Consider the following 26,541-nt stretch of genomic DNA (forward strand, 5'->3'; position numbering starts at 1 on the left):
TGTGGTGAAAGCATCTTTCTTTCTACATTTTATAAAAACACATGAAGCTGTTGCTGGGTCCCTTCCAGGAAACGGCCTTCCCAAGTAGGGGTCTGGAGTTTCAACTTCCTTAGCTGGGCGCATCTCCCTCTGTCTGAGAGAATCTTATCCTGCAAAGATGTGTCAAGCCAAACAAATAAATGAGCCTGCAAAGGAACAGAAGCAACAATAAAATTCAGTTCAGTTCAGTTCAGTCGCTCAGTCGTGTCCGACTCTTTGCGACCCCATGAATCGCAGCACGCCAGGCCTCCCTGTCCATCACCATCTCCCGGAGTTCACTCAGACTCATGTCCATCGAGTCCGTGATGCCATCCAGCCATCCCATCCTCGGTCGTCCCCTTCTCCTCCTGCCCCAATCCCTCCCAGCATCAGAGTCTTTTCCAATGAATTTCTTCGCATAAGGTGGCCAAAGTACAATAAAGTTACTAGGGAAGAAATATTTGAAATGATAAAACATGCTTTGAAACAAACATGATGTTACAGAAACACCAAGTATTTTTGTTCTGTAACAAGACAGATGTAAATACACTTTTTGTGTTTGTGCTGAAAACCCTGAGATTCAAGTTACACATCATCTTATTCACAGAGCAGTTTGCTTGTGTGGAAGTTGGCTTGAAGACATGGATTTCCCATTAAACGATGTTATCAGAGTGGGAAAGAAAAATCTAAACCACTACAGGCAAGACTGTTTTCAGCTTCACGCCAAGAAATGAGATAGCAATTCTACTCTCTGGGGTGTTTAATACCTTAAGGCACTGGGGTCCAAAAGCACAAGAGTTTGGCAAGAGTTTATGGTCTGAAAGAAAGATGTGGTATATATGTGTGCATGTGTGAACAATTCTGTCTCTTTTTTTAGATTTGTTAAAGAAGAGTTATTCAATTTTTAAAAATGACATATGTAAGATTTTTAATACCTGAGTGAACTTAATATAAAATTGTCATGACTGTATACAAGGATATCAGTGCATACTGACAAAGTAGATGGATTCTAGGCAAATATTCAACTTTGGAAAAGTATGCATAAAATGATCAGCCAGTGGAATTTAGACATTATAATTTGAATACTGAGTAAAAATTAGTAAGGATAGTTAGATAGCATCTATGAATGTTTGAGAAAATGCGTTAAATAAAAAATACTAGATAAAATTCAATTGAATTCAAAATCCATTCACATTAGTATAGAGTCAACATTAATTTGTTAATAAAAGTAAAGGATATTTAGAGAATGCTTAAATTATCTGAAATTAGGTTAATGGTAAAAAAGAGTTTTTTAAAGGGGAAGCAATGAACAGTTGTCACCCTTTGTTAATATTTGATTGTGTGAATGGAGGTTCTTGGGAATGGCAACGATCAAAAATTAAAAGGGATTAGCCTTAAGGAGGGAGAAGGCAGTGACACCCCACTCCAGTACTCTTGCCTGGAAAATCCCATGGACAGAGGAGCCTGGTAGGCTGCAGACCCTGGGGTCGCTAAGAGTTGGACACGACTGAACGACTTCACTTTCACTTTTCTCTTTCATGCATTGGAGAAGGAGATGGCAACCCACTCCAGTGTTCTTGCCTGGAGAATCCCAGGGACAGGGGAGCCTGGTGGGCTGCCATCTATGGGGTCACACAGAGTCGGACACGACTAAAGTGACTTAGCAGCAGCCTTAAAGAAGTTCAGGAGTTTCAGAATGCCCTTTCAAGCATAAAACCTGTATTTATAAAGTTATCTTTATAGGAGCAGGCTCAAGGTTCTTATGAAATACCTAGAATAGAGATTTTATTTGGAAGTTATATATAAATTTGTATTTAATATAATTTCTATTACTGTATATTTCATTCTTCTTATTAGAGTTGCAAACATTTAAGGATCTTATCCTGGAAGCTCCATATAGATAGCCCCATATAGATACTCCTCTCCAGTTTATCTCAGTGAGCGGTACAAAAATTATCCCTTTGTGCATGGGCCTTGAAGGTATAAACGTTGAGGAAGTGTTTTGGTTTTATGACCTCAGTTCCTGCTGCATTCTGAGGAGTCTCCGCCTGCCTCCTCATCTGTAGAATAAGGATAATGAAGGGACTGCTCTCATTCTGTAGCTTCCAGGATGAAATGAATTAAGACACAGAGAGGATTTAGAACAGAACCTGGCACATAACAGCATGAAAATATGAGATTACTGATGTGATTTTATCTTTTCTATAAACCTCCTAGCTGAGATTTTGCCTTCCACGTCTGCGAGTTTGGACAATGCAAACTACACGTATATTTAATGGCCTTTCCCAATGCACATGGAAATTAACTTCTTGCTGAGGGCAATGCCTGTACTGAACTCATTTCATATTCTTTTCAGCAGCAGCAGCACAGTCCTTGGCAGACAGCAATTGCTCAATAAAGAAACATTTGATTTATAAATGAAGGGGGAAAAAAGAGGGACTGTATTGAAACTAAGAAAAAATACTGGGCCATAGTCAGACAACATCTGCCATGCTCTTCTGGATGCCTACTACATTGGTATCCAACTGACAGCTCCTGAATTTGCTTATTTTCTGGATAGTTGTGCTTCGATGGATGGGTGAGAAGGATCAGTATATTAAAGTCAGCGTTTGTTCCCCGCAGCGAAAGAAGTTCATCATCACAAGCAGCGTCACTGGGAAAAAGCATGTATTTGTCGCTGATTCAGTCAAGACCTGTAAATATTTGCTGGGCCTGTGCTGCGCCCAGCATGGGTTTAATGCTCAGATGAGTTCTCCTGGAGTTACAAGTGGTGAGTAGGCGCTATGTTCTCAACCTAAAGCTATTTGGGTTTGAAGGCTGTGTGTATCATATTTACTGTTGAGCTCTCGCCATTATTTCCTATTCATTTATAGCAGGGAGCGATATAGTATCGTGGTTTCACCAATCATATTCCCAGAGTGGTCTCTGCGTGTGCATCACCTGGGAGCCAGCTAGGAAGGCAGAACCTCAGGCCCCTAAATCAGAATCTGCACTTGTAAAAGAACCCAGGCGATCTGGATGCAGATGAACCCCAGGCTTGGAATGTGGATGCTGGAGTCCAACAGACTCAGAGCTATGCCAGTTACTAGCTGCGTGACTTTGAACACTCACTTGCCCTTTCTGGGCCTCGGTGTCCTCAGCTGAGCAACTGTCCGTCCAGCAGGTCCGTGCTGTGCCCCAGCAGGGTAGGCCGTGCTGCTTCTCACTCATCTAGAATGATGTTTGATGTTCACGGCTCCATGTGACTAGTTCCGGCAGTTCCTGCTTGAAGGGGTTTTGTTTGTCGTTGCTCAGTTGCTTAGTCGTGTCCGACTCTCTGTGACCCCAAAGACTGCAGCATGCCAAGGGGTTTTGTTTGGCACCAGTCAATTCACAGGGGAGCTGCATCACTGGGTCCTGGCATCCTGGGGTTGGGGATCAACCAGGAAACAAAATTATTGAGCATTCAGATGCAGAACCAAATACAGAATATAAAAGTGGCCTATTATTTTCAGCAAAACCAAATACATATATAAATATGTCTTTGAAGTCACAGAGTAGCATTTCTATGTTTCCAGGGAGCTAGAAATAATGACTGTAAATTATGTCTTACCTGCTATTGCTAAAACAAAGTGCGAGGCATCATCAGTATCTATTTTATTGCCTGATATCAATGAGCATAAAATATTTATGAAGACTCCATGGGCTTACTAGCAAAATTAGTCCTTTTAAGCCTGTTTTGCTCTTGATACACTGTTTTCTCAAACTACAAATTCTGCCATAATAGGGATTTTGGGAAATCTAATGTCTGCATGGCCTCTACTTGCCGTGCCCTTCCAGGCTCAGACAACCAAGATAAGTCTGATTCTCCAGGAATAAGTTCAAGGACAATCCGCTCCCTGCAGTCCTTGCTGGTTCACTGCCTGTGGCCTGCTCCTGCCTTTGTGCAGGCTCCCCCTCCTCACGTGCGGCGTTCAGCCCCTTTTATTCGGGATGTGTCTGCCTCCACTTTTCAGTGAGCTGGGAGTTCCCAGAGGGTAGGGAGAGGGCCCCTGCCTTTACTGTTCCAACATGAAACAGGTGTATCAAGTGGGAGATGATTACTATTAACGCATGTGTTTTGAATGAATGGATGGAAAATTGGTGTGGAAGTGCAACCATTTAATTAATTGTGCCTCTATTTTGATTTTATGCTTGCTTTCAGTTCCCAATATCGTAAATAATATTGCAGCAAACAATTGGGGAAGAAAATGATTTTGCATCTTGTATTATTTCTTTAAGCTAGATTTCATCTAGATCCGGGACACAAAGGCCCGGGCATTTTTAGGGCTTGTTTTCTGAGCGCCATTCCCATGCCCAGCACCACTGTGCCCGTTTCATTGCGTCTTTGCTGGAATAGATATTATCATGTTTATCTTTGTTCATTTATAGGGAGAAATGACTTCTTGGTGTTGTTTCACTTGACATTTCTTTGACTGTTGGGAAGTTGGACATTTTCCAAATGTTTCTTAGTCATTCTTCTGTGAATTGTCTCAATAAGCATATTACTTTATAGTTATATTTGATTCCCTGGGGCGAGAGAAAAATCACCGAGCTTCTACAAGTGCATAAATTCAGGATTAAATCAGAGAGCATCTGTCAGCATCGCCGAGGGGGCCCACAGGCCTCTTCTCATCCTTTCAGACAGATGGCCACAAGCCTCAGGGGTGCTGTGGCCCTTCCACAAGCTTGTGGCTGTCAGACTCCACACCAGCCACCGTCCTGCCCTAGTTCGCTTTCCAGTTTCCTTGTGGCTTCCTCTCTGGTGCACCAATGCTCTCCTTCTTCTGCTGGGGACAGAACTCTGCTGGAAACTCAGGCCCTTGGTGATCTTACTCCTCTGCTACCTTCTGGAGCCTTCCTCTCTTAGTGCACACCCCCTTCTTCCCGTACCGCCAACCTCTATACATAGGGTTCTTTGAAAGCCACAAAACCTTTCTGAGCTGAGTCCCTGTCATCACTTTCTTTCACTACAGTGTCTCCCTGTGGGTATTAAATATCCACCATAATTAGGGCTAAGGTCACTGTCCCCTTAGACCTTGGCAATCGGAGGGGGCTGGACATGCTTCAGATGACTCTCCTGTGCTGCTTTTATCTCCACATCCTCGGCACATCCATTTTCTGGTGTGGGCTATAAAGTCAGCTGAGTGAGTTTTGCTCTACCACCTACAAGCCCTGGGGACCTTAAGCAAATTGTCAACTCTCTCTTAGCCTCACTTTTCCTCATCTATAAAGTGGGTATAATATATCTAACCCACAGTGTTCTTTTGAGGATTAAATGAGTCAATACAGATGACATGCTTACCACTGTGCCTGGCATGTGATAAGCACACAGGATGGGCAGGCTGCTAGTGTGGATATCGCTATCATCGCTGCTCTATCACTTGGTGTGTGACGAGCACGCAGGATGGGCAGGCTGCTAGTGTGGATATCGCTATCATCGCTGCTCTATCACTTGGCGTGTGACGAGCACGCAGGATGGGCAGGCTGCTAGTGTGGATATTGCTATCATCGCTGCTCTATCACTTGGCGTGTGACGAGCACGCAGGATGGGCAGGCTGCTAGTGTGGATGTCACTATCATTGCTGCTGTATCATGTTCAGATCGCGTTCAGTCTTCTTTTCTTGCTTGCCTGTTGTTGCTCAGTTGCTAAGTCGTGTCTGACGCCTTTGCACCCCATCTGTCCATGGGACTTCCCAGGCGAGAATACTGGAGTGGGTGCCATCTCCCTCTCCGTCTCCGTTGCCTACTGTGTGTGAATGATGGTACTGAATGCCTCCTAGACACAGAATGTTCCCTCACAGTATTTTTTTAAAGACTACGTTGGGACTTCTCTGGCAGTCCAGGGATGAAGATTCCTGCAGGCAGTGCAGGTTTGATCCCTGGTCAGGGAATTAAGATCCCATATGCCATGTTGTGAGGCCAAAAAAAAAAAAAAAAAAGAGCTACCTTTTTCAGTGGGTGCAGTGCTGATAGTGAACCAGGCCCATTGTAGGTTAGGGGGATTGTCTACTGGAGGAAATAAATGCTCACAGACAAGCTCTCACTGAAGGCACCTCACTGTGCTTTGGATATGAGTGCAGACACACATGCTCACGCACACAACAGGAGCTACGCAAATGCCACGTGCTGAGCATTCTCTTCTTCTTGGTCGTAACAGGGTCGTACCATCTGTTGATAGTCAGAACATAGTCTTCATTTTCTTTTTTCCAATTACAAACTGGGCTTTGTATAAATCCTAGTTAATTTAAGGAATCCATCTATCAAATCCAGTTTCTTACGAATGACATAAAGAGTGACGTGGTGAGAGTCACTCACGTTCCTGGGCTCACGTCAGGGATTTCATCAAAAGCATCTGTTACCTCTTTCCGCAAGAAGGGAGGGAGGGCATTGTTAAAACTGGAAGACAACACATCTGATCTATTCATATTTCAGAAAATCGGATCTTAAATCTTATTAGTAAAGAAACTAAGCTGTGTAGAGATGAAAGATTGTGTTCCACAGGGCAGAGAGTAATCTTGGGAGCTCAGGTAATCTGCAGACCTATTTGTTAATGTTTGGAGGATGGTTTGTAAAGGCAGCAGGCAGAAAGGAGGGGGCGGCAGTTAATTTTGCACAAGGCTCTGCTGGCGCCATGACACTGCCGTGAACTGTGGCTCAAAGTCCTGTCGGCTGCCTGGGGCTGGAGGGTATCCTGTCTCTTCCTACCTGTGTGTCTGAGTTTCTTTCCTTAGTGAGTGCTAGCTAGGCAGACTTGGTGTTCTCAGGGCTCATCACAGCAGCTCCACGAGCCAGCATGAGGAAAGATAGGTCCCTCTGAAAAAACGGAAAAGCCAGGAGAGCACCTGGGGCCTGTGACGTGTTGCTGCCGTAAGAGTGATGGAACCAGCATCATTCTTGTGGGTATTTACGTTCATCTGTTTCTGCCACATTTCAGACTCTAATAAGTGTGTACAAATGGGCAGTCTGAGTCTTGCACACCTGCCCCAGTCCAACCAACTCACTTGGATTCAGAGACTGTCGTGCTCAGAAAACGCGCTGTTCATACCCGGGCTGGAGGATGCCGCAGGAGGCCTGCTGCGCAGGTCACTGGACAACTTCACCATGGACACCAGCAAGGGGACAGGGGCACAAGGACTCAGAGGCAGGTGGGTTTGACACGTCTGCTCTCTGGGCCTGAACCGCCATGTACTTGGTGCTCTGGAGCAATCCCTATGTGAAGACCTTGTTTAAAGGAGGTCAGATGTCTCAGGGAAGTATGCATTCATTGGGTAATTATCAATTAATTCCATAGAGATTTCCCAAAGGCTGTCTGTGGGCCAAATCGATGCTAAACACTCTAAGGCAGATATCCCGTGTCCCCCTACTATGTTGCTCTATCTTTTGGTGGAGAAAGAGCCAGGTGATGATATGAAATTGATGAAGACAAAATAAACAAGTTGTAATAGCCTTCTCGGGTTTGTCATGAACCAGGTACTGTTCTAAACACTGTACCCATCAAAGACTTTAGCCTTCACAACCCTACAAAGTAGTTTCTCCCATTTTGAGACTTGAACACACACAACTGGCCCTGGAATCTGCGCTCCTAACTGCTACACTGCTGCTTTCTTTGTTGATCAATCACTTGCAATGTAATTTGCAAGGCAAAATAATGAGCTTATCAACATAACTCTACATTATAACACAATGATCCATAAATTTTAAAATGGCCTATAAGTTGGATTGCACTAACATGGTAAGTTCTATAAATAGCACAGATTCACAGGCAGCATGTGATGTTATAGAAGCAATGAAGATGTTAGAGGAGCTGTTCTTTGGAATGAGTTATACATCTGTTTCAGCAAGAGGAAATGGTGGTTGATTTGGATTGTGATGCATATATTACATCTTAAAGCAATTCATAGAAAATTATGGCTCCCAAACTGTTGATGCAAATATGCTTCACCATATACTGCAAACCCAATCAATAATGATGAAGCAAAACTATCTATTACTGTGTAACAAGCAACTCCAAAGCACAGTGGCTTAAAATAACAAGCATTTTGTTATTCTATTTCACACTTTTCTGGGTTACAAATTTAGGGCAGGGCTTGGCTGGCTGCTTCTTCTCCTCTTGATGGTACTCATCTGGACTGGTCTGAAGCCTCCAAGACTGTGTTATTTATGTGTCCAGCCCGCTGGTGGGGATGACTGGGATGGTGAGCTCAGCTCACTTGATAGATTAAAAGCTCAGAGAAGCCATGACTGACTTGAGGCCATCTTGAGAATGTTTTGACTGCAAAACACCCTTCCAGCGACCTAAGAGGTGTACATGCCCATGAGGGGACTGGCAGTGTTGCATGGCAGCCAGCCTTCTCAACTGAAAGCTGAATCAGAGTCCTCAGCAATCTCCTCTACTTTTAGTTTATGAAAGCCAGATTTTCACAACCCTAATGACTCACATCAGTCAGTCAGTTCAGTCGCTCAGTCATGTTCAATTCTTTGTGACCCTGTGCACTGCAGCACACCAGGTCTCCCTGTCCATCACCAACTCCAGGAGTTTACCCGAACTCATGTCCATTGAGTCGGTAACACCATTCAACCATTTCATCCTCTGTCGTCCCCTTCTCCTCCTGCCCTCAATCTTTCCCAGCATCAGGGTCTTTTCAGATGAGTCAGCTCTTCGCATCAGGTGACCAAAGCATTGGAGTTTCAGCTTCAACATCAGTCCTTCCAATGAACACCCAGGACTGATCTCCTTTAGGATGGACTGGTTGGATCTCCTTGCAGTCCAAGGGACTCTCAAGAGTCTTCTCCAACACCACAGTTCAAAAACATCAATTCTTCGATGCTCAGCTTTCTTTATAGTCCAACTCTCATTCACATCCATACATGACCACTGGAAAAACCATAGCCTTAACTAGACAGACCTTTGTTGACAAAGTAATGTCTCTGCTTTTTAATATGCTGTCTAGGTTGGTCATAACTTTCCTTCCAAGGAGTAAGCGTCTTTTAATTTCATGGCTGCAGTCACCATTTGCAATGATTTTGGAGCCCCCTAAAATAAAGTCTGACACTGTTTCCACTGTTTCCCCATCTATTTGCCATGAAGTGATGGGACTGGATGCCATGATCTTTGTTTTCTGAATGTTGAGCTTTAAGCCAACTTTTTCACTCTCCTCTTTCACTTTCATCAAGAGGCTCTTTAGTTTTTCTTCACTTTCTGCCATAAAGATGGTGTCATTTGCATATCTGAGGTTATTGATACTTCTCCTGGCAATCTTGATTCCAGCTTGTGCTTCTTTCAGCCCAGTGTTTCTCATGACATACTCTGCATATAAGTTAACTAAGCAGGGTGACAATATACAGCCTTGACGCACTCCTTTTTCTATTTGGAACCAGTCTGTTGTTCCATGTCCAGTTCTAACTGTTGCTTCCTGACCTGCATACAGGTTTCTCAAGAGGCAGGTCAGGTGGTCTGGTATTCCCATCTCTTTCACAGAGGTTACTGATAACTTTCCATGAAAAGGGAATAACCAGATCAACCTTTGACGGCATCTATGGGTCTGCTGGAGAAGGCAATGGCACCCCACTCCAGTACTCTTGCCTGGAAAATCCCATGGACAGAGGAGCCTGGTGGGCTGCAGTCCATGGGGTCGTGAAGAGTCGGACACGACTGAGCGACTTCACTTTCACTTTTCACTTTCATGCATTGGAGAAGGAAATGGCAACCCACTCCAGTATTCTTGCCTGGAGAATCCCAAAGACGGTGGAGCCTGGTGGGCTGCCGTCTATGGGGTCACACAGAGTCAGACACGACTGAAGCGACTCAACAGCAGCAGCAGCATGGATCTGCTGACCAATAGAGCATGGGACCACCACACATACTCTGGATGGTGGGAAGTTGCCTCCCAGGGGCCTCTTGTCTAAACTTGTTGTCTTTCCCCACAGCCCCTGCCTTGGCCGAGAGCAGCTGGAGCGCCTCTGTTTGATTCAGAAGCCAACAACTTGTGACCCTCTCTCCAGGCAGCCTGCTCAGAGCACGCGCACAGGTACAGGCCAGCCGCTGGCCGAGCAGGGGTAAAGGAAACCGTACACGTTATGCTTGCTTTCAGCCTTTGGCCGTCACTTCATTTTGCTTCTCCAATAATGTTCACAGTCGTTTTGCTTTTCCATGAATCTCAAAACTACTTATGGTTGAGAAGAGCCCTTGTCCACTCGTGGCTTGCGCTGGGCACATTGATCTGAAATGTGTGAGCACTGGCCAAGATTCTGAGCACTCTGGTCTAGTGTGAGGAATGCCTGCCATGGAGAGGCGTGGTTAGAAAAATGCTGCATCCATTTTTGTTACATGCAGTCCCAGAATATCACCTCCCACTACTTACCAGAAAGGGGATTCCCTGGTGGCTCAGATGGTAAAGAATTTGCCCACAGTGCGGGGGACCTGGGTTCAATCCCTGGAAAATTCCCTGGAGAAGGAAATGGCAACCCACTCCAGTATTCTTGGCTGGATAAGTCCATGGACAGAGGAGTCTGGCAGGCTACAATCCATGGGGTTGCGAAGAGTCAAACATGACTGAGCAACTAACACTCTCCCTTTCTCTTACCAGAAAACACATACAGGGCAGGCAGCCTCCCCCTTTGTCATATAATCTCTAGGGAGGTCCCCAGTGGGACATAAAGGTTCCTGAGTTAGAGAAGATATTTATGTTGGATGAGCATTAAGCCTGGGGGCTGGATCTGGAATACCACCAGGTGGCTCTTTACACGACCTGTGTGCCAGTCCCATTATGGTGCCCTGTGGGCGGAAGGGATGTGGAAATCCTTGAGGGCTGGGTTACCGTTTGGAGATTTTTCCATGCGGTCTGTGGTCAGCATTGGAATGTCCCTTAAGGCTCTGTCTCGAGTCCCCTGCAAGACCCAAGCTGGGGGAAAGCTTGCAGGGTGCCTCCGCTGGACTTTGAGGCCACGTCACCCCTGGTGGTGAGGGGCCAGCAAGAGGAAGGCTTTGCTATCTCATCTCTGCGCTTCAACTCTAGTTTTAGCTTTCATTGTCAGCAAGGCAACACAGGCTCAGTGGCTCAGCCGTTTCCGACTCGGTGTGACCCCATGGACTATAGTCCTCCAGGCACTACTGCTGATGGGATTCTCCAGACAAAAATACTGGAGTGGGTCACCATTTCCTCCTGCAGGGGATCTTCTCGGCCCAGGGATCAAACCTATGTCTCCCGCATCAGCAGGCAGATTCTTTACCTTTGTACTCCCTGGGAAGCCCTGTCAGCAAAGTCATCTCTGCTCCCATTCTGTCTCATCCTAAGACCAGTGCAGAAAAGGAACAGCTGTATTAAGTCGTGCAGAACAGCACATGGCCCGCCCTGCCTTGCCGCTGCTTTTGAGGAGCCACTGCTGACCCAGTGGCTCATCTGTGTGTGCTCAGTGATCCACGCCCAGCATTAGGCGTGCGCACATGCGTATGTGTGTGAAATGCTGTTCACACCCTTTGCATCACATCTCAGATCATTTTGGGAAAAAGCACAATGTGGGGCTTTGCTTCCATATCCAGGATCACGAAATAACAGGAGAAGGAGCTTCATAGCTGAACCAGATGGAGAAATTGTGCACGTGACTCTGAGCCGGGACCCACACCGTGGTTTTGGTAAGAGGCCCCCCGGTAGAGGAGTCCCCGTCTCTCTCTCTCTGGGCAGAAAGGAGGTGTGTACCATCTTCCCTTTAGACTTTCCTACTCCCTTTTCCTGCCTGTCCCCTTCCAATTTGCCTTTTTTCAGTGATCACTTCTTTTTCTTCCCTTTAAATATCCCCAATGAGTAATGGGACTTTGGGGACAAAAGTTTCTTTTTAGATCCTATAAGATTTTGGAGTGCGTATCTTGAAATTCTAAGAACAAGGTAGAAGAACAATTTTTCACCTAACACCATTTCTTAGTACATTGAAATTCTTAGTGATGAAGAATAGACAATATTTTTCACCTCTTACAATTTACCACATTTGAAGACACCTAAGAACCTTATTATAACCTTACAAGAAATAAGGCACTGAGAGAAGCTGCTTGATTAAAAATCATCTTTTTCTTATCTCTGATTATGTACTGGAGCAAAATCCATGTGCATTGATAGGCTTTAGCTGTGCTTCTGAAAGGGAGACCATCTACCTTTCTCCGTGTGATGTGGCAGAGTAGAAAGAGCTGTTGGAAGATCCGAGGGTCTAGGTACAAATATCAGCTGCATAACCTCAAGTGAATAACCTAACCTCTCTGAGCTGCAAAATCATTATCATCTTCTTTAATGTAATTGGACTCTAGGTTTTGTGATTAATGAGGGGGAAGATGTAGGCAAAGTCGATCCCGGCATCTTTATATCTTCTATTATCCCTGGGGGACCAGCTGAAAAAGCCAAAAAGATCAAACCAGGTATGTCTTTTTAAATTGCCAGAGATGCTGCTTTAAGGAATTGCTCTTTTTCATTTTCTTGATGGGATGACTGAGATGTCTTATTCTTCCAGGAGGGCAGATACTAGCCCTGAATCACATCAGTCTGGAGGGCTTCACATTCGATATGGCTGTTAGGATGATTCAGAATTCTCCTGACACCATAGAATTAATCATTTCTCAGTCAAAAGGTATGTCTTCACCTCCTTTCAGAAGCTGGAGCGTCTTCTTTAGTCTCAGGAGAGCATCTTTACCTTCTGGGCATGGGAGTTTAAGTCGTGGAGGTCTTGTTTGTTTCTTTCCCCGTGGTAACGGCTTTGACACGAATCAATAAACTCCGCGATTTCAGGGCCAGCGCAGGCTCTGCCGTTGCTCGTCCTGCTGAGTGGGGGAAGCCCGCCTCAGCTCTTCATCAGACGCAGCCGTTGTGGGTTTTGCTGCCACTCTTCTTGCACGACAGGGAGGCTCTGCTTTGTGTCACCCAAGTCCTTATTGAAGGTGGCTGCTGCGGGGTTTCTGCATAGTTGGGGACACAGGTGTGGCAATCAGAAGGGAAGGAGATGGAGGTGGGGGGCTACTCACATAACAAGCGTTCTATTCTTACTTCATCAAGGCTCAGCATGTTACAGACCAATCAAGAGAGTACAGGTTTGTTTTTCTTTTTTGAAGATGTTTTTATTCATCCTTTAGGTAACTGTACGACAATTATCTACTATCAAAAAATAATATTGCTATGTTTATCTGGGGCAGATTTAGTGGGGGCTCGGTGGAAGTAATGGGGCGATAGTAACATCTCTTTCCCTCCCAGTTACCTAGGCCCTCCACTGCTTTTTGGTTGGATGACCCTGCAGTTTGCCAGCAGACTGCCTGCAAAGCAAGGCTCACACTCCAGGAGCTTTGCATAATCCCCTCTCATGCACAGCAATGCTTCAAGCCACACCAGCCAGCAATTCTGGGTCCTAAATGTCGTTGCCCCCTTTGCCTCGCCCACTGGAAAATCTCTCTCATTCTTGCGTGTGTGCACACCATCACCAGATGGCTTTCCCGGGTGCCGCAGCTCCCCCTGGTCCAGAAGCTACGGGGAGTGGAAGAGGGGGCAAAGCTGGGGCCTCAGGCATGTGCCTTTCATCTGTGTTTAGGGCTGACCTAGGCGCCTGCCCAGCCCTTCCAAAACGCCAGGCGCAACTCACTGCTTTAGTGGCTTTTGTACATTGCCACTGTTCTTCCCATGTTATTTTAGCTGTCCATGGCCTCCCTCTACACGCTCCGCAGGAAGGACAGAGAGGAGAAAGCAAACCATCCTTTTCTTAAATCGAGAAACATAATGCAGTTGAGCTGGAGTCATTTGTGTCGAGGGTGCCTGCTAGGATTGGGGGGGTGACCATAAGTGGCGCCCCCAAATCGGTGAGGCTCAAAATCACAGTCTCATATTAGAATTTTAGGTGATAGAGGACCCACAGTGCCTCTGCATTACATGTACTCTCATCCTGGGAACCTGTCACCTGTTAGTAACTCTGCCTGGTCACAGCTGGAGTTCCTCGACACAGCTGCTACCTTCGTTGGAGGAAGATGTTTTCACAGAGACTCCCGCTGCTCACTGTGGGCAGAGGCCTGATTGCCAGGAGTTTCTATCTGGTCAGGGTGCTATTGGGGGAGGGGCTCTAGATTGGAGGTCAAGAACAAGACAGATATCATTCCCTCAGGAGCAGTCAACACCATCTATAATAAAATGAGTTTTAATTACCCGTAGAAGGTCTGCTAGCTTGTATTTCCATTAGGCAGGACATACGTTGCACAGCTTGACATTTTAATGCAATCATAAGTCCTGTCCTCATCTCTTGTCAAGGGCAGAGAAGAAAATGCACAGATGCTTCCAACATTGCCAGAGGACAAGGACAGTAGAATCTGAGTGAAATGGCCAGAAATAAGGCATTACTGAATGGTGGCTCCACCACTCTCTACTGAACACCTTTAGGATTGAACAACTTCTAATCTAATTCATTAAATTAAGTTCATTCATCGGATTTGGGCACTTTCTTGGGTGGTAATGAGTCTGTATCAAAAGTCTTAAACTTACTTCTGTGTCTATATATCCAGATTTAAAGAAAATCTAACTGTGTTCCTTCCTCCTATACACTGGGATCTAGTTGAATCACTGATACTAACATATGAATAGTAAACACGTGGATCCAGGCTCTTAGTACCAAGTGCTAAGCTGTAATCTCTCTCCCTTTCTCTCTCCATATACAAACATCTTTCTCGGAATATAATCTCTAAGCCAACCCTGTGAAGTAGTTGATATTATTTCTATTTTAGATATAAGGAAATTGAGGTCCAGAAATGTGAGTTACCTTGCTCGGGGTTTTACCTATTGGCTCTTCTTCAGGTTCTTTCCTCTGCTTTATGTCAGCTTAAGGGAAGGACATGGGGTAAAAGGGAATCAGTGGCCCAGTCTTCACCCGAAAGGAGTCCACCATCAGTTCGTACAAAGCTGCTCCCAGTGACTGGGCACTTTGGTCTTTGGATCATAGGGTGATCACAGGTGCGATAGGCAGGGACCCTATCCTGCCCTAAAGCTGAAAGAGGCCGGCTTTAAGAGCGCCGCCACATGCTGGTTATGGGGTCTTGGCAAGATTTAATGCTTTTCATTTTGCTTTCTTATGTTTGAGCTGGGGTCACACCTTCCTGGCGGGCATGTAAAACAGATGGAAAGATACATATGTACGTGTGTGTTTGGTGCTCAATGCATGACAAGAGCTTAGTAAGGGGGAACTGCCATTATAACTGTCTTTTGCTCCTGCGTTTTCATAATTGGGTCACACGAGCTCTATTTAAGCTTCTAGAGCACATCCAGAATCCTCCCTTCCTCTACTCTAAATGCATCATCTTTCATGAGGTGCTAAACTCACACGGCTCCCAGCTGGTATGAAAGACCTCTCCATCATTGGAGGAACACATGGTGCCCCACGTAGAAATGCCACTGAGACGCCAGCCTTTTCCCAGGCTGTCAGTTTCCTCTTGGCTTGTGTTTCTAGGTGTTTGCGGCAATACCTCAAGCGAGGAGAAGAATAGCGCAGCCAATTCAGGGGTATTCTCTACAGACAGCCTGAGCGATGGGCCCCGGGGAAGTTTTTCATCACACACACAAGACCGGGAGAGAAACATCGAAGAACTGGAAGTGGCTCAGACTCAGAGCGTAATGCCCAGGTTGAGGCCTCAGCTGTCTGCTCTGCCATTCAAGGTAATCATCCTCTTGCTTCACTCTAGAACCCAGAGTAAAGAGAACAGGCCGTGGAGCCTAACAGCCTTGGCTCAAAAGTTCTTTGTTCTCTATTTGCCACGTCAGGCGGACAGCCAACACACCAAGGAGGAAGAGACAAGGGCTGGCTCTGGGATGCGGAGAGCTGTCTGCTTTAGCTCCCGGGCCGCCCCCCTCCCGCTGCGTCTCACTGATGGAAAGGTGTCCTTGCCCCTCACATCTCTTTCCCTTTTGCTCTGGGCCCCATGGAGCGGGGTCAGCTGCATGTCTTCCGGCTCAGTCCGCCTCAAAGCCCTGTGTCTAGAATGAAACTCTGTTCTTTCTCTCACACACCGCGCCCCCTGTTGTGTGGGTTTTCCGCATCAAGCGATTCTGACACTAATGGGCTGGAATTAGCACCAGGCCCCACAGGTGAAGGACCAGCTCCTCGAAACAGCTCCGCTTCAGACCACAATCAAGTCATTGGCCCCCAGGTTACCCACACTCCTGTCTGACTTGGCTGCAAACTGGAGTTCTCTGTAACCACCTTCCTGGGTTTGTTAATTTCCTAGAACAACTCACAGAACCCAGGAAAACAGTTTCATTCAGAAACGGTTCAGTTTCAAATGGAAATCAGCCATTGCTGATTTATTGTAAAGGATGTTTTTAATGGAAGCGGGCACATGAAGAGACGCACAGGGTGGAGTCTGGAAGGGTCCTGAGAGCCCGATCTTCTGTCCCTCCGGAGTGCGGGTGTGCCATACTTCCTGCGTAGATGGGTTTATCAACACAGCAACTATGAATCCCATACTTTCAAAATGTTTGTGGAGGCTTCAGCACACAGACATGGTGGATCATTAGCTCAACTTCCAGCTCCTCTTGCCTCCCCAGAGGACAGGGAGTTGGGTGGAGCGGAAAGTTCCAAGCTTCTCATCATGGTTTGATTTTCTGGTCACTAGTCCCCATCCTGAAACTGTACAGGAAGCCAGAGTCCACTCTTTAGAACCAGACATTCTCCTCACCCAGAAAATTCCAAGGGATTTGAGAGCTCTGTGTCAGGAGCTAAAGTCAAATATTAGCACCAGAGATTTTTCTTAGCTCACTTCAGCCTGTTCATCTTCTATGTGCTAATTGTATTTTCTGACAAGGCAGACCAAGAAGAAGCTAAGTCAAGGAGGCAGATAGGACAAAAGGCTGGGAGTATGTGGCCCCACCCTCTTGGCACAGTTCATTGAAAGATCCTTCCCCATTAGAAGTAGTTCAATATGGGCAAATGTGTCTTCTCACTGCCATCTCCCCAACTTCTACAGTACCTGGCATACAGTGGGTACTCAATTACCGTTGCATGGTTAGAAGGATGGCTCAACGTCTGCGTGTCACAGCGCTGAGCAGAATGCCTGGGGTGAGGTAGATGGTTTTCTCTTCTGTCCTTCCTCATGCACTCACTCACTGTGGAGTAGAGACCCATGCAGCTGCTGTCGCTCAATGGCTGAAGATCCTCCTGAGGTTTTCTTCTGCTGGGGAGGCTGCTATGTGTCTGGGATCCAGCATGCCCTCACTTGAATGGTGTCATGTGTGTAGGAAGCGTCTGAATGGCTTCAGTTCTCATAACAATATTTGCATCTCAAGTAGAAACAGAAGGGAATCTATTGAGTCCTTGTTAGGTGTTGGGCATCATTCATACTCATTGTTAGAAGGAGATCGCGCATTCCAGTTCTGTGGATTGGGAAACAAGGCTGGAGAGACCAGGAGACAAGTCCAAGTTTCATACAAGGAATCCTCTGTTGGCCCAACCCTGAAACTTACGATTTTTTTTAGCGTGTAACTTTTTCCCTCTCTCTACTGAGAGCGAGGCAGGGGTAAGAGATGCCATCCGCTCAGGCAGGGCCCGTGCCTTCACACTGTCTCTTTTCCTGTTCGTTTGTGGCAGGGTGCTGGTTCTTTCTGTCCTCCATCACCTTCAGAAACCACGGCCAGTGAAATTTACTTCGTGGAGCTGGTTAAAGAAGACGGGACACTTGGATTCAGTGTGACTGTAAGAATTTCTAAGAGAGTTTGAAAAGTAAATAGTTGAAAGATGTTCATCTGGAGCCTTGGTGGGCATTGCACTCATATGCCAGTCTCTAATAACCCAGTGCCCATTGGGTACAACAGCACACCAGAAGTGATGAACCAAGAAAATCTGTGGGAGCCTCAGTGGGGAATAGGAGTTGAAGGTGAAACTGGGGGACTAATGACAAACTTGGGATGAGCAGACACTCCAAGGAGCATGGTTGGAATTAAGGTTGCCCAGGACAATAAGGAAGGGTGGCGGGGCAGGGACTCAGGGACACAAGCCAAAGATGAGTGGGGTTGTCTCCATACATCCGCAGCAGGGACATAGTGGGGCTTCAGGCTCCCATGTCCAAGGCCAGGACAAAGTCAGGTTGGCAAGACTTCTGTTCAGGATGGACACTGCATTTGATTCCTGAGCTCCATCTGGCAGACCCTGGAGGAGTGAGGATAAAAATTGTACATAAATGGTATAGCCCCACTGAACCTTTATATGTATGTACATACATGCATGGAAAAATTAGAAGAAAAAGGGTTAGATCTTTGTCTAGTGACGGTACGGACCTTAGTGATCTATTGTTAAGTTAAAAGCATAGTAATTTGCGGAGCACTGTGTAGTTGAATTCTGCCTTTGCGTACGGAGATCGACACACAAGCGCGTGGGACAGGCCGGGCACCAGCCTTTTGGATCATAGCTGTATCCACCTTTGCTGGCCTCTGCTTATGGAGACACAAAGTGGTACATTGACATGATTCATTTCTGAGCATCTGCCGTGGGCGAGTGCTGGGCTGGGTACAGCACAACTCTCTCATCCAGCTCATATTGTTATACTTCTTATGAGCATCTAACCTTCCTGCTCAGTGGATAAGATAGCCTAAACGAACAAGTGAATATGTAAGATGGTGTCCCATGGATAGGAGGTGATAGGTAAAGTTGCACAGCAGATGGGGGCTCTCTGAGTCAGGGAGGTTGGGGAAGCCCCTTTAGGAGGGGAGCAAATGGCTGGTGAGTTTTTTTATTGTATTTTCCAGGGAGGAATTAACACAAGCGTGTTCTGTGGAGGTATCTACGTGAAATCCATTGTTCCTGGAGGGCCAGCTGCCAAGGAAGGGCGGATCCTGCAGGGTGAGGGATGGGCTCTGTGTTCTGTGGTGTGAGGAGCCCTGGCCTGGGGGTTGCAGCCTGCAAGCTTTGCCCAACTCTCACTCTGTTCCCTGTACAAATGATTGTCTCTCTAGCTCTCAGCCTCTTCACCTGGAAAAGATGATTTAGCCTGGCCCACCTACCTGACACGTAACATGGGGCTCAAAATACTTGGGAAACACAGGTGATTTAAAAATACAAGATTTTTAAATAAGCTTGTGGCCACTTGGCTTTCATGGGAGTAGTGCTCCAGCAAGCCTCCTATCTGCCCTTCCTCAAGCCCACTGCTCTGAAGGAAGGGGGAGGAGTTTTCACTGCTCTCCAAAATGGCCAGAATGGAGCTAAAAAATGCACTGAGATCTTACCTACATACATTTCCCCTAGAATTCCAGTGTCCCTGGCATCAACCGGGTCTCCCTGACCTTTTTTTTGGAATAAAAACTATCCCAGAGAGAGGAATGTTCCCTGTAGGAGACTTGCAAAAACTTTCAGAAATAGTCTCACAGGAGTTGAGAAAAAGCACAAGGCTGTGCTCGTTAGTTGGCTTAACTACTCTGTGCCAATGACAGAAGTTTCTAGACCACTGCGTGTGGAGGTGTTCACAAGGGGCCAGTACTCAGGCCCAGTCGGGGCTCCTCCCAGCTTAGCACCCTGTTCCTCCTTGAGGCTGCATGGAGAGGCGCTGGGCAAAGTCTCCCCAGAGAGTCCTTCCTGCAGCTTGAGGAGCTCGGGGACATGACTTCTTCCCCCTCCCAGGTGACCGGCTCTTGCAGGTGGATGGAGTGAGTCTGTGTGGCCTCACCCACAAGCAGGCTGTGCAGTGCCTCAAGGGCTCTGGACAGGTAAGTGCAACATTTCTGGTTACTGGGGAGCTTCCCATCCCTCCAGAGATTTCCTGGCAACATCAGAAGCTGCAGTTGCCTCTGGGTGCGAGACGGGTAGGCAGGAAACAAATGAGACTTTAGTTTCTGTTTGCTTTTTTTTTCCTTTCACATCTACCTTTTAGCAGCACTTTTCCCTGGAGGTGTCAAAGTCAGGAGGAAGCAGGCAGATGTTCCCAGGCAGGGAAGCTCACCTCCCGTAGAGAGCCCTGAAAATCTTGCTGTCACTTGCCTAGAGTCTGGAATCAGACAGTTGGGCTGAGCTGATGAAGCGAAGGGACTTCTGCCTGGCTCCGGCCGCCCTCTTACACCCTCAGCTCCAGCTGTAGCTGGCCAATGCCTCCATCTGCTCTCAGGGCCTCTCGGCACTGGCCTTGGCACGCACTGACACCCCACCACGGCCCAAGTTCGTGACAGTCCCATCACCTTGTGCAATTATAGGACACACTGCCCTGGGGGTCCTTTAATGACAATGACGTAGAACTCAGGATGCCCAGAGCATTAACTTTAAGTTCTCTTTCTGTGCGGTATGCAGGCAGCATCTGGATGTTATTGTTCTCTGTCCCATCCTCCACCGGGGAGTGGGAGCCTCTGCTTGCCACAGGGTCCTAAGCCAGAGAGCTGGGGGTCTCCCTCTTGGCAACTGAGCAGTTGGCAGAAATGCAGAGAACAAATAGAGGCAAGGAAGGGCCTCCTTTTGCTTCCTTACCCAAAGCATTCTTCTGGTTTGTGGTGAGATTTACTTGTCTTGGTGGCCATGGTTGACATATCTTGGAAACAGTCATCATTTATTAGTACTCTCTATTCTTTGGAACTTTGCTAGTGGGCATGCTTAGGGAATGTATCTGGCCAGCCTACTAGTGGTGATGACAGTAGCGACTGTCACTCTGGGGTCACAGGCTTGGTGCTGAGCAACCGTTGCTGCAGGAGGATGTTGGCAGGGTCGGGTTCCCTGAATGGAAGCTTAGAATCAGAAGCTTCCAGGTGATGGGATCGTGCCCTGGCTAGTGGGAGCATACGGTGTGGGGGAGGAGGGTGGGAAACTGAACCAGAAACCAAGGGGGAGGCCGGATCGACAGGAGCCCGGGATACTGTCCTGAGGGGGTTGAATTTTAGGTGATGGAAAACACTGGAGACTTTTAATCAAGAGTGTTGCACGTTCAACTCATATCTTATTTTAATCCACCAGTAACCTTGAGGGGATGAACTGAAGGAAGAGGAGGTAGGGTCCAGGACGTCAAGGGAGAGGGTGCTTGCCCCAGTTCTGCTGGCCATTGGCAACAGGAGGGGGAATGGAGAAGGGAACATTGTGGGGGATGTTTCTGGTGGAGAACATGCAAGCCTTGGAAGCCAGATGTGTATTTGGAGGGTGGAAGGAAGAGAGCTGGGCTGCTGCAAATGTGGCCCCTGGAGGTTAGCTGAGGGACAGGTCTGGGTTCTGAGAGAGCAAAGGCAACAATAGGAGTGTTTTAGGCAGAATGAGGAGGGGGCAAGGGAGGGTGAGCGAGACGAAGATGATTTGGCCTCGAATATACTGAAACGGAAGTACGTGCATTACTTCCAGGATCATTTGTCCAATAGACAGTTGGAGATGTGGCTCTGGACCCCAACAAATAGACTAGATTGGAGATTTTGATTTGAGATTCAAATGAGGCAGCTACTGGAAGTATCAAAAAAAATTATGAAGCATTTGCAGTGTGGAGGGAGAACCTCCTGGTTTCCATATGAGGTGTAAATTGAGTTCATCCACCCACACTTCTAGGTTGCAAGACTGGTCTTAGAGAGAAGAGGCCCCAGGATTGCACAGCAGTGTCCTTCTGCTAATGACAGGATGGGAGAGGAGTGCACGGCTGTTTCCTTGGCAACAGTCTCGCCTGGAAGGCCCGCAAGCAGTGTCTCGGCGACAGATGGTGAGAGGAGAGAGAATTGAGCGTTACTATTGTCATGTCATCCTATGCTGCTTTTGAATTGTCATCTCCAAAGGGAACGCAGGAAGGCTTCATCTGGGTTCTCAAAAGATAATGAGCAGTGGCGGCTATAATGGGGCCGACTTTCTGATGTGATGGAAGGCGAGCTAATGAAGTATTTCTGGGGAAAAAATGCATTGTCCAAAATATGATGACCAGGTATAATTCTGCCCCAAAGCCTTCTGGGGTTTTCTGATCAGCTGCTGGAATGCTTGTGTATAAGTATTTGGGGTTGAAAATTGAAGTGAAAGGGCCATGCCTTTTCTGACCAAATGTCCATATTTCAGCCAAGATTTTTTTTGGCAAAATCTGAGGAATGCTGGGGTGGGTGAGGAGAGGAAGGTGCTCAGAAACCTAGCCTAGTTATTAGCATTTAAAAAAGCAAATGCTAATACAGGGACACTGTAGCGCATCTTCTGATGGGTTGCCTTTCTGACTTCCCTATGGTTTTGTTTCCTGCTAGTACTGTTGCCTGGAAAATCCCATGGATGAAGGAGTCTGGTGGGCTGCAGCCCATGGGGTCGCTAAGAGTTGGACATGACTAAGCGACTTCACTTCACTTTTCACTTTCACGCACTGGAGAAGGAAGTGGCAACCCACTCCAGTGTTCTTGCCTGGAGAATCCCAGGGACGGGGGAGCCTGGTGGGCTGCCGTCTGTGGGGTCGCACAGAGTCGGACACGACTGAAGCGACTTAGCAGCAGCAGCAGCAGAAAGACACTTATTCCCTTAAAATATCATGATTTGGAGCTTAAGTGCTCTTCAATCCCTTTATGGAGATTTTTCTGAAGGCATAAGTCAGGGCGCATACCCGTGGTAGAGGGGGAAGGCGTGTGCGTGAAATAAGCCCGTCTGCTCTTCCATCGTTCCTCAGCTCAGTCCACGGGGGACCTTTGAGAAACTGACTGCAGAGTGAGCTACGGTGGTCAGATGCTGCTGCTGAAACTGGGCACGTGGCTTCCCCGAACCTAATTGCTTCAGACACTTTCATTCTTGCCCCAAATCCGAGTTTATAAATTAGAGCTCTGCCCCTCTATTGGGATGGTCCAGGCAGACTAGGGGAGGCCTAGAGACCTCTTTGGCTGCCAGACTATAAAAGTTCCTGAGTCTGTGTCCACCTTGGGTGCCCAGAAGGAGTTGTTTTGTCTATGGTCAGTTCACAGGGCCAAACAAAATGGCAGCAAAAACATTTTCATAGAGTTGGCCATAATTATTGTCATGATCTAGTTATTCCAAAAGTTTTTTTCAAGTACACTAAAAGATGACTGGGTTTCTAAAAGGGTAACAGGAATATATGAGATACAAGTTTTATTAAATGATATGGGTCTATTGTAGATGGCTATCCAAAATCACTGCAGATGGTGATTGCAGCCATGAAATTAAAAGACGCTTAGTCCTTGGAAGGAAAGTTATGACCAACCTAGAGAGCATATTCAAAAGTAGAGACATTACTTTGCCAACAAAGCTCCGTCTAGTCAAGGCTATGGTTTTTCCAGTGGTCATGTATGGATGTGAAAGTTGGACTGTGAAGAAAGCTGAGCGCTGAAGAATTGATGCTTTTGAACTGTGGTGTTGGAGAAGACTCTTGAGAGTACCTTGGACTGCAAAGAGATCTAACCAGTCCATTCTAAAGGAGATCAGTCCTGGCTGTTCTTTGGAAGGACTGATGCTAAAGCTGAAACTTTGGCCACCTCATGTGAAGAGTTTACTCATTGGAAAAGACTCTGATGCTGGGAGGGATTGGGGGCAGGAGGAGAAGGGGACAACAGAGGATGAGATGGCTGGATGGCATCACGGACTCGATGGACATGAGTCTGAGTGAACTCCGGGAGTTGGTGATAGACAGGGAGGCCTGGTGTGCTGCGATTCATGGGGTCACAAAGAGTCAGACATGACTGAGTGACTGAACTGAACTGATACATTGTATCTTTACATCTAACTTTGTTGGCTATCTATAATTACTCTGTCCAATATGGTAGCCTCTTGCCCATGTGGCTATTGAACACTTGAGGTGTAGCCAATCCAAATTGATAAAATACATACTCAAGTTTTAAAGATTTAGTTCATAAGAAGAATGTAAAATACCTCATTAATAATTTTGTTCACATTGATTGCATCTTGAAAAGGTAATATTTTAGACATGTTGGGTTAAACTTTGAAATTACCTACGTAGCTTGCGTATGCAGCTCACATCTTTCTATTGGATGGCATTGACCTATAAAATGTATAACAGACGCTGTATAAAAGTGAACAAAGTGAAATCTTTTAACATAAAACAGAAATAATTCATCTATTTGACAATCTGCATTTTGATGCTGGCAAATTTCATCTGTAATTTACTGAAGGATGGATCTCATTCACATCCCATGATACAGGCCCCAAGTTTGAAGTCAAGCTAAAAAAGAATGCCAGTGGCTTGGGATTCAGTTTTGTGCAGATGGAGAGCGAGCACTGCGGCCACCTCAAGAATGGTCTCGTGATGGTTAAGCGGCTTTTCCCTGGGCAGCCGGCGGAGGAGAATGGGGCCATCGCAGTAGGTGACATTATCCTGGCTGTGAATGGAAGGTCCACGGAAGGCCTGGACTTCCAGGTGGGAGGACGTGAGGCGTGCAGTCCTGTTTGTAGACTAAGGTTTGTGGGCTGAGGACGTTCCTTCCAGGGCCACCCTCCCTCAGGGAGGAATACTCTGGGCTCCTGGAGTCACACCTGGAGTCTGAGCTTGAATCACATAAAAAGAGAAACTGGCAGAACATCCTCATATTAAAATTTTCATCTCCATTCTGAAGTATCTGACCTTGAGGAAGCCTTGTTTCGAGTTAGGTTTGTAATGAAACTCAAGATAAAACTCTGACTTCTGTGCTGAAGGTCTCCTAATACTCACTCCCAGAGGTGGGCATGAATCAATGGGCCACTGTAGGTCCTTTTCTCCTCTCCTTCCCATTTCTCTATTAAATTTACAGCGTTGACATGTAGAGTTGTATAGGTTGTTGTGTTTATGATTAAAAAACATGGTAAAAAAGAGAGTAAAAAGTGAACACTAAAGGAGAAGAGGGCAGCAGAGGATGAGCTAGTCAGATGGCATCAATGGACGTGAATCCAAGTGAACTCCAGGACATAGTGAAGGACAGAGAAGCCTCACGTGCTGCAGTCCATGGGGTCACAAACAGTTGGACACGATTTAGTGACTGAACAACAACGATGTTTATGGCATAACATCTCAGTGAAGTATTGTACGTATCAGTCAGGGTCCTGGCAGAAATTGGACCATTTGAGAAAGCTTGATGAAGGTGTGGAGGTTGCTGGGAAACTCAAGGGAGAGTGTAGAGCCCTGGGGCTGAGAGCAGTGGGTGCAGTTATCTAGCCTCTCCCCCAAGTCCAGAGGGAGTGGGTAGAAGCAGTTACGAAGCGCAGAAACTGAGTGAGCTGGCGAAGTAGACTCGCTGACATGAGCTATGAAATTAGCTGAGGGGTATCATGATTCCGTGATAACCACATGGGCAGGAAAGCCAACCTGGACGTCCCCCTCTTCCTCAGGTCTGACCCCTGCTCACCCACTCGTTGGCTGAACCCAGCAGAAAGCTTCTCTGTAGCCCGCGATGCAGGTCCACCTCCAGGGGACAGAGCAAGGTGCATGAAGGAGGGACGGGGAAAGATGGAGAATCCTCGGAACGAGATTAGAGGGAGGATGTCTCCATCCATCCTGCACCCTTCATCTGATCCTGAACTGTCCTCTGAGAACTGCTGCTGGGCCAGCAACTGTATGAGGGACTGGAGACACACAGGCGGACAGTTTGTAGGGGCTCAGAACTCATGGGGCTGGTGGGATAGACAAGAACAACTCTCACTGCGGGAAGTACGTGAGAGAGAAAAGCCCCGCTCCACTGCTTGCACCAGGGGGCTGAGAAGGAGCCCCTCCTGTGGCTGTCCACTGTAGCTGGGGGCGCTGACCTCCTGTGGCTGTCCACTGTAGCTGGGGGCACTGATGGCTGTCCATTGTAGCTGGGGGCACTGACCTTCTGTGGCTGTCCATTGTAGCTGGGGGCACTGACCTCCTGTGGCTGTCTGTTGTAGCTGGGGGCACTGACCTCCTGTGGCTGTCTGTTGTAGCTGGGGGCACTGACCTCCTGTGGCTGTCTGTTGTAGCTGGGGGCACTGACCTCCTGTGGCTGTCTGTTGTAGCTGGGGGCACTGACCTTCTGTGGCTGTCCACTATAGCTGGGGCCGCTGACCTCCTGTGGCTGTCCACTGTAGCTGGGGGCGCTGAGTAGGATCCAGATCAGTGGTTCCCAGGTAGGGGTGAAACTGCCTCTTGGAATTATTTGGTGAAGCCCAGAGACGCTTGCGGTTGTCACAGCTAATGGTATCTAATGGGTAGACCAGAGATGTTGCCCAACAGCCTGCAATGCACAGGACAGCTCTGGCAACAAAGTTATTCAGCCTAAAGTGCCAGCAGTGCTGAGACGTTGAGAAGTCCTGGTCTAGTTAGGTAATAAGAGCTCCTCAGGCAACTTCACACCTGGGGCTTCGAGAGGATGGCTTGGAGCAAGAGGGTCACTATGGTGGGAGCTACAGATGTGGGGGCAGAGAGGAGAAAGTGGGAGAGAGGCAGCAGGTAAGACCAGGTTCTGGGTGCTGAGGGTGCTTATGCTGAGGGTGAGGTGAGCCAGAGAGGGGGTTCGGCAGAAGAACCTGATGATATCTGCATTTTGGAACAATAGCACATTAGCAATGTGGAGGAAGGGAGGGGGTGAGGGTGGAGGGGCCAGGGAGCAGACAGGAGGCCACTGTAGCGTCACAGGT

The 26,541-nt window shown here is 47.1% G+C and overlaps 1 protein-coding gene across 1 annotated transcript in view; it reads left to right on the forward strand.

Moving 5' to 3' along the window:
- Positions 1 to 26,541, forward strand: part of FRMPD2 (FERM and PDZ domain containing 2) — a 67,118-nt gene that overhangs the window by 31,971 nt on the left and 8,606 nt on the right. Inside the window, exons 14-26 of the mRNA XM_018042153.1 lie at positions 2,641 to 2,785; positions 3,365 to 3,376; positions 6,974 to 7,184; positions 9,967 to 10,067; positions 11,579 to 11,671; positions 12,335 to 12,442; positions 12,535 to 12,651; positions 15,496 to 15,701; positions 17,629 to 17,733; positions 18,783 to 18,876; positions 19,651 to 19,736; positions 21,538 to 21,685; positions 24,117 to 24,331. Coding sequence (XP_017897642.1) covers positions 2,641 to 2,785; positions 3,365 to 3,376; positions 6,974 to 7,184; positions 9,967 to 10,067; positions 11,579 to 11,671; positions 12,335 to 12,442; positions 12,535 to 12,651; positions 15,496 to 15,701; positions 17,629 to 17,733; positions 18,783 to 18,876; positions 19,651 to 19,736; positions 21,538 to 21,685; positions 24,117 to 24,331 — 1,641 coding nt within the window. The remainder of the gene's footprint in view (positions 1 to 2,640; positions 2,786 to 3,364; positions 3,377 to 6,973; positions 7,185 to 9,966; positions 10,068 to 11,578; positions 11,672 to 12,334; positions 12,443 to 12,534; positions 12,652 to 15,495; positions 15,702 to 17,628; positions 17,734 to 18,782; positions 18,877 to 19,650; positions 19,737 to 21,537; positions 21,686 to 24,116; positions 24,332 to 26,541) is intronic.

This window comes from Capra hircus, chromosome 28, assembly GCF_001704415.2.
Source record: "Capra hircus breed San Clemente chromosome 28, ASM170441v1, whole genome shotgun sequence".
NCBI classification, from domain to species: Eukaryota; Metazoa; Chordata; class Mammalia; order Artiodactyla; family Bovidae; genus Capra; species Capra hircus.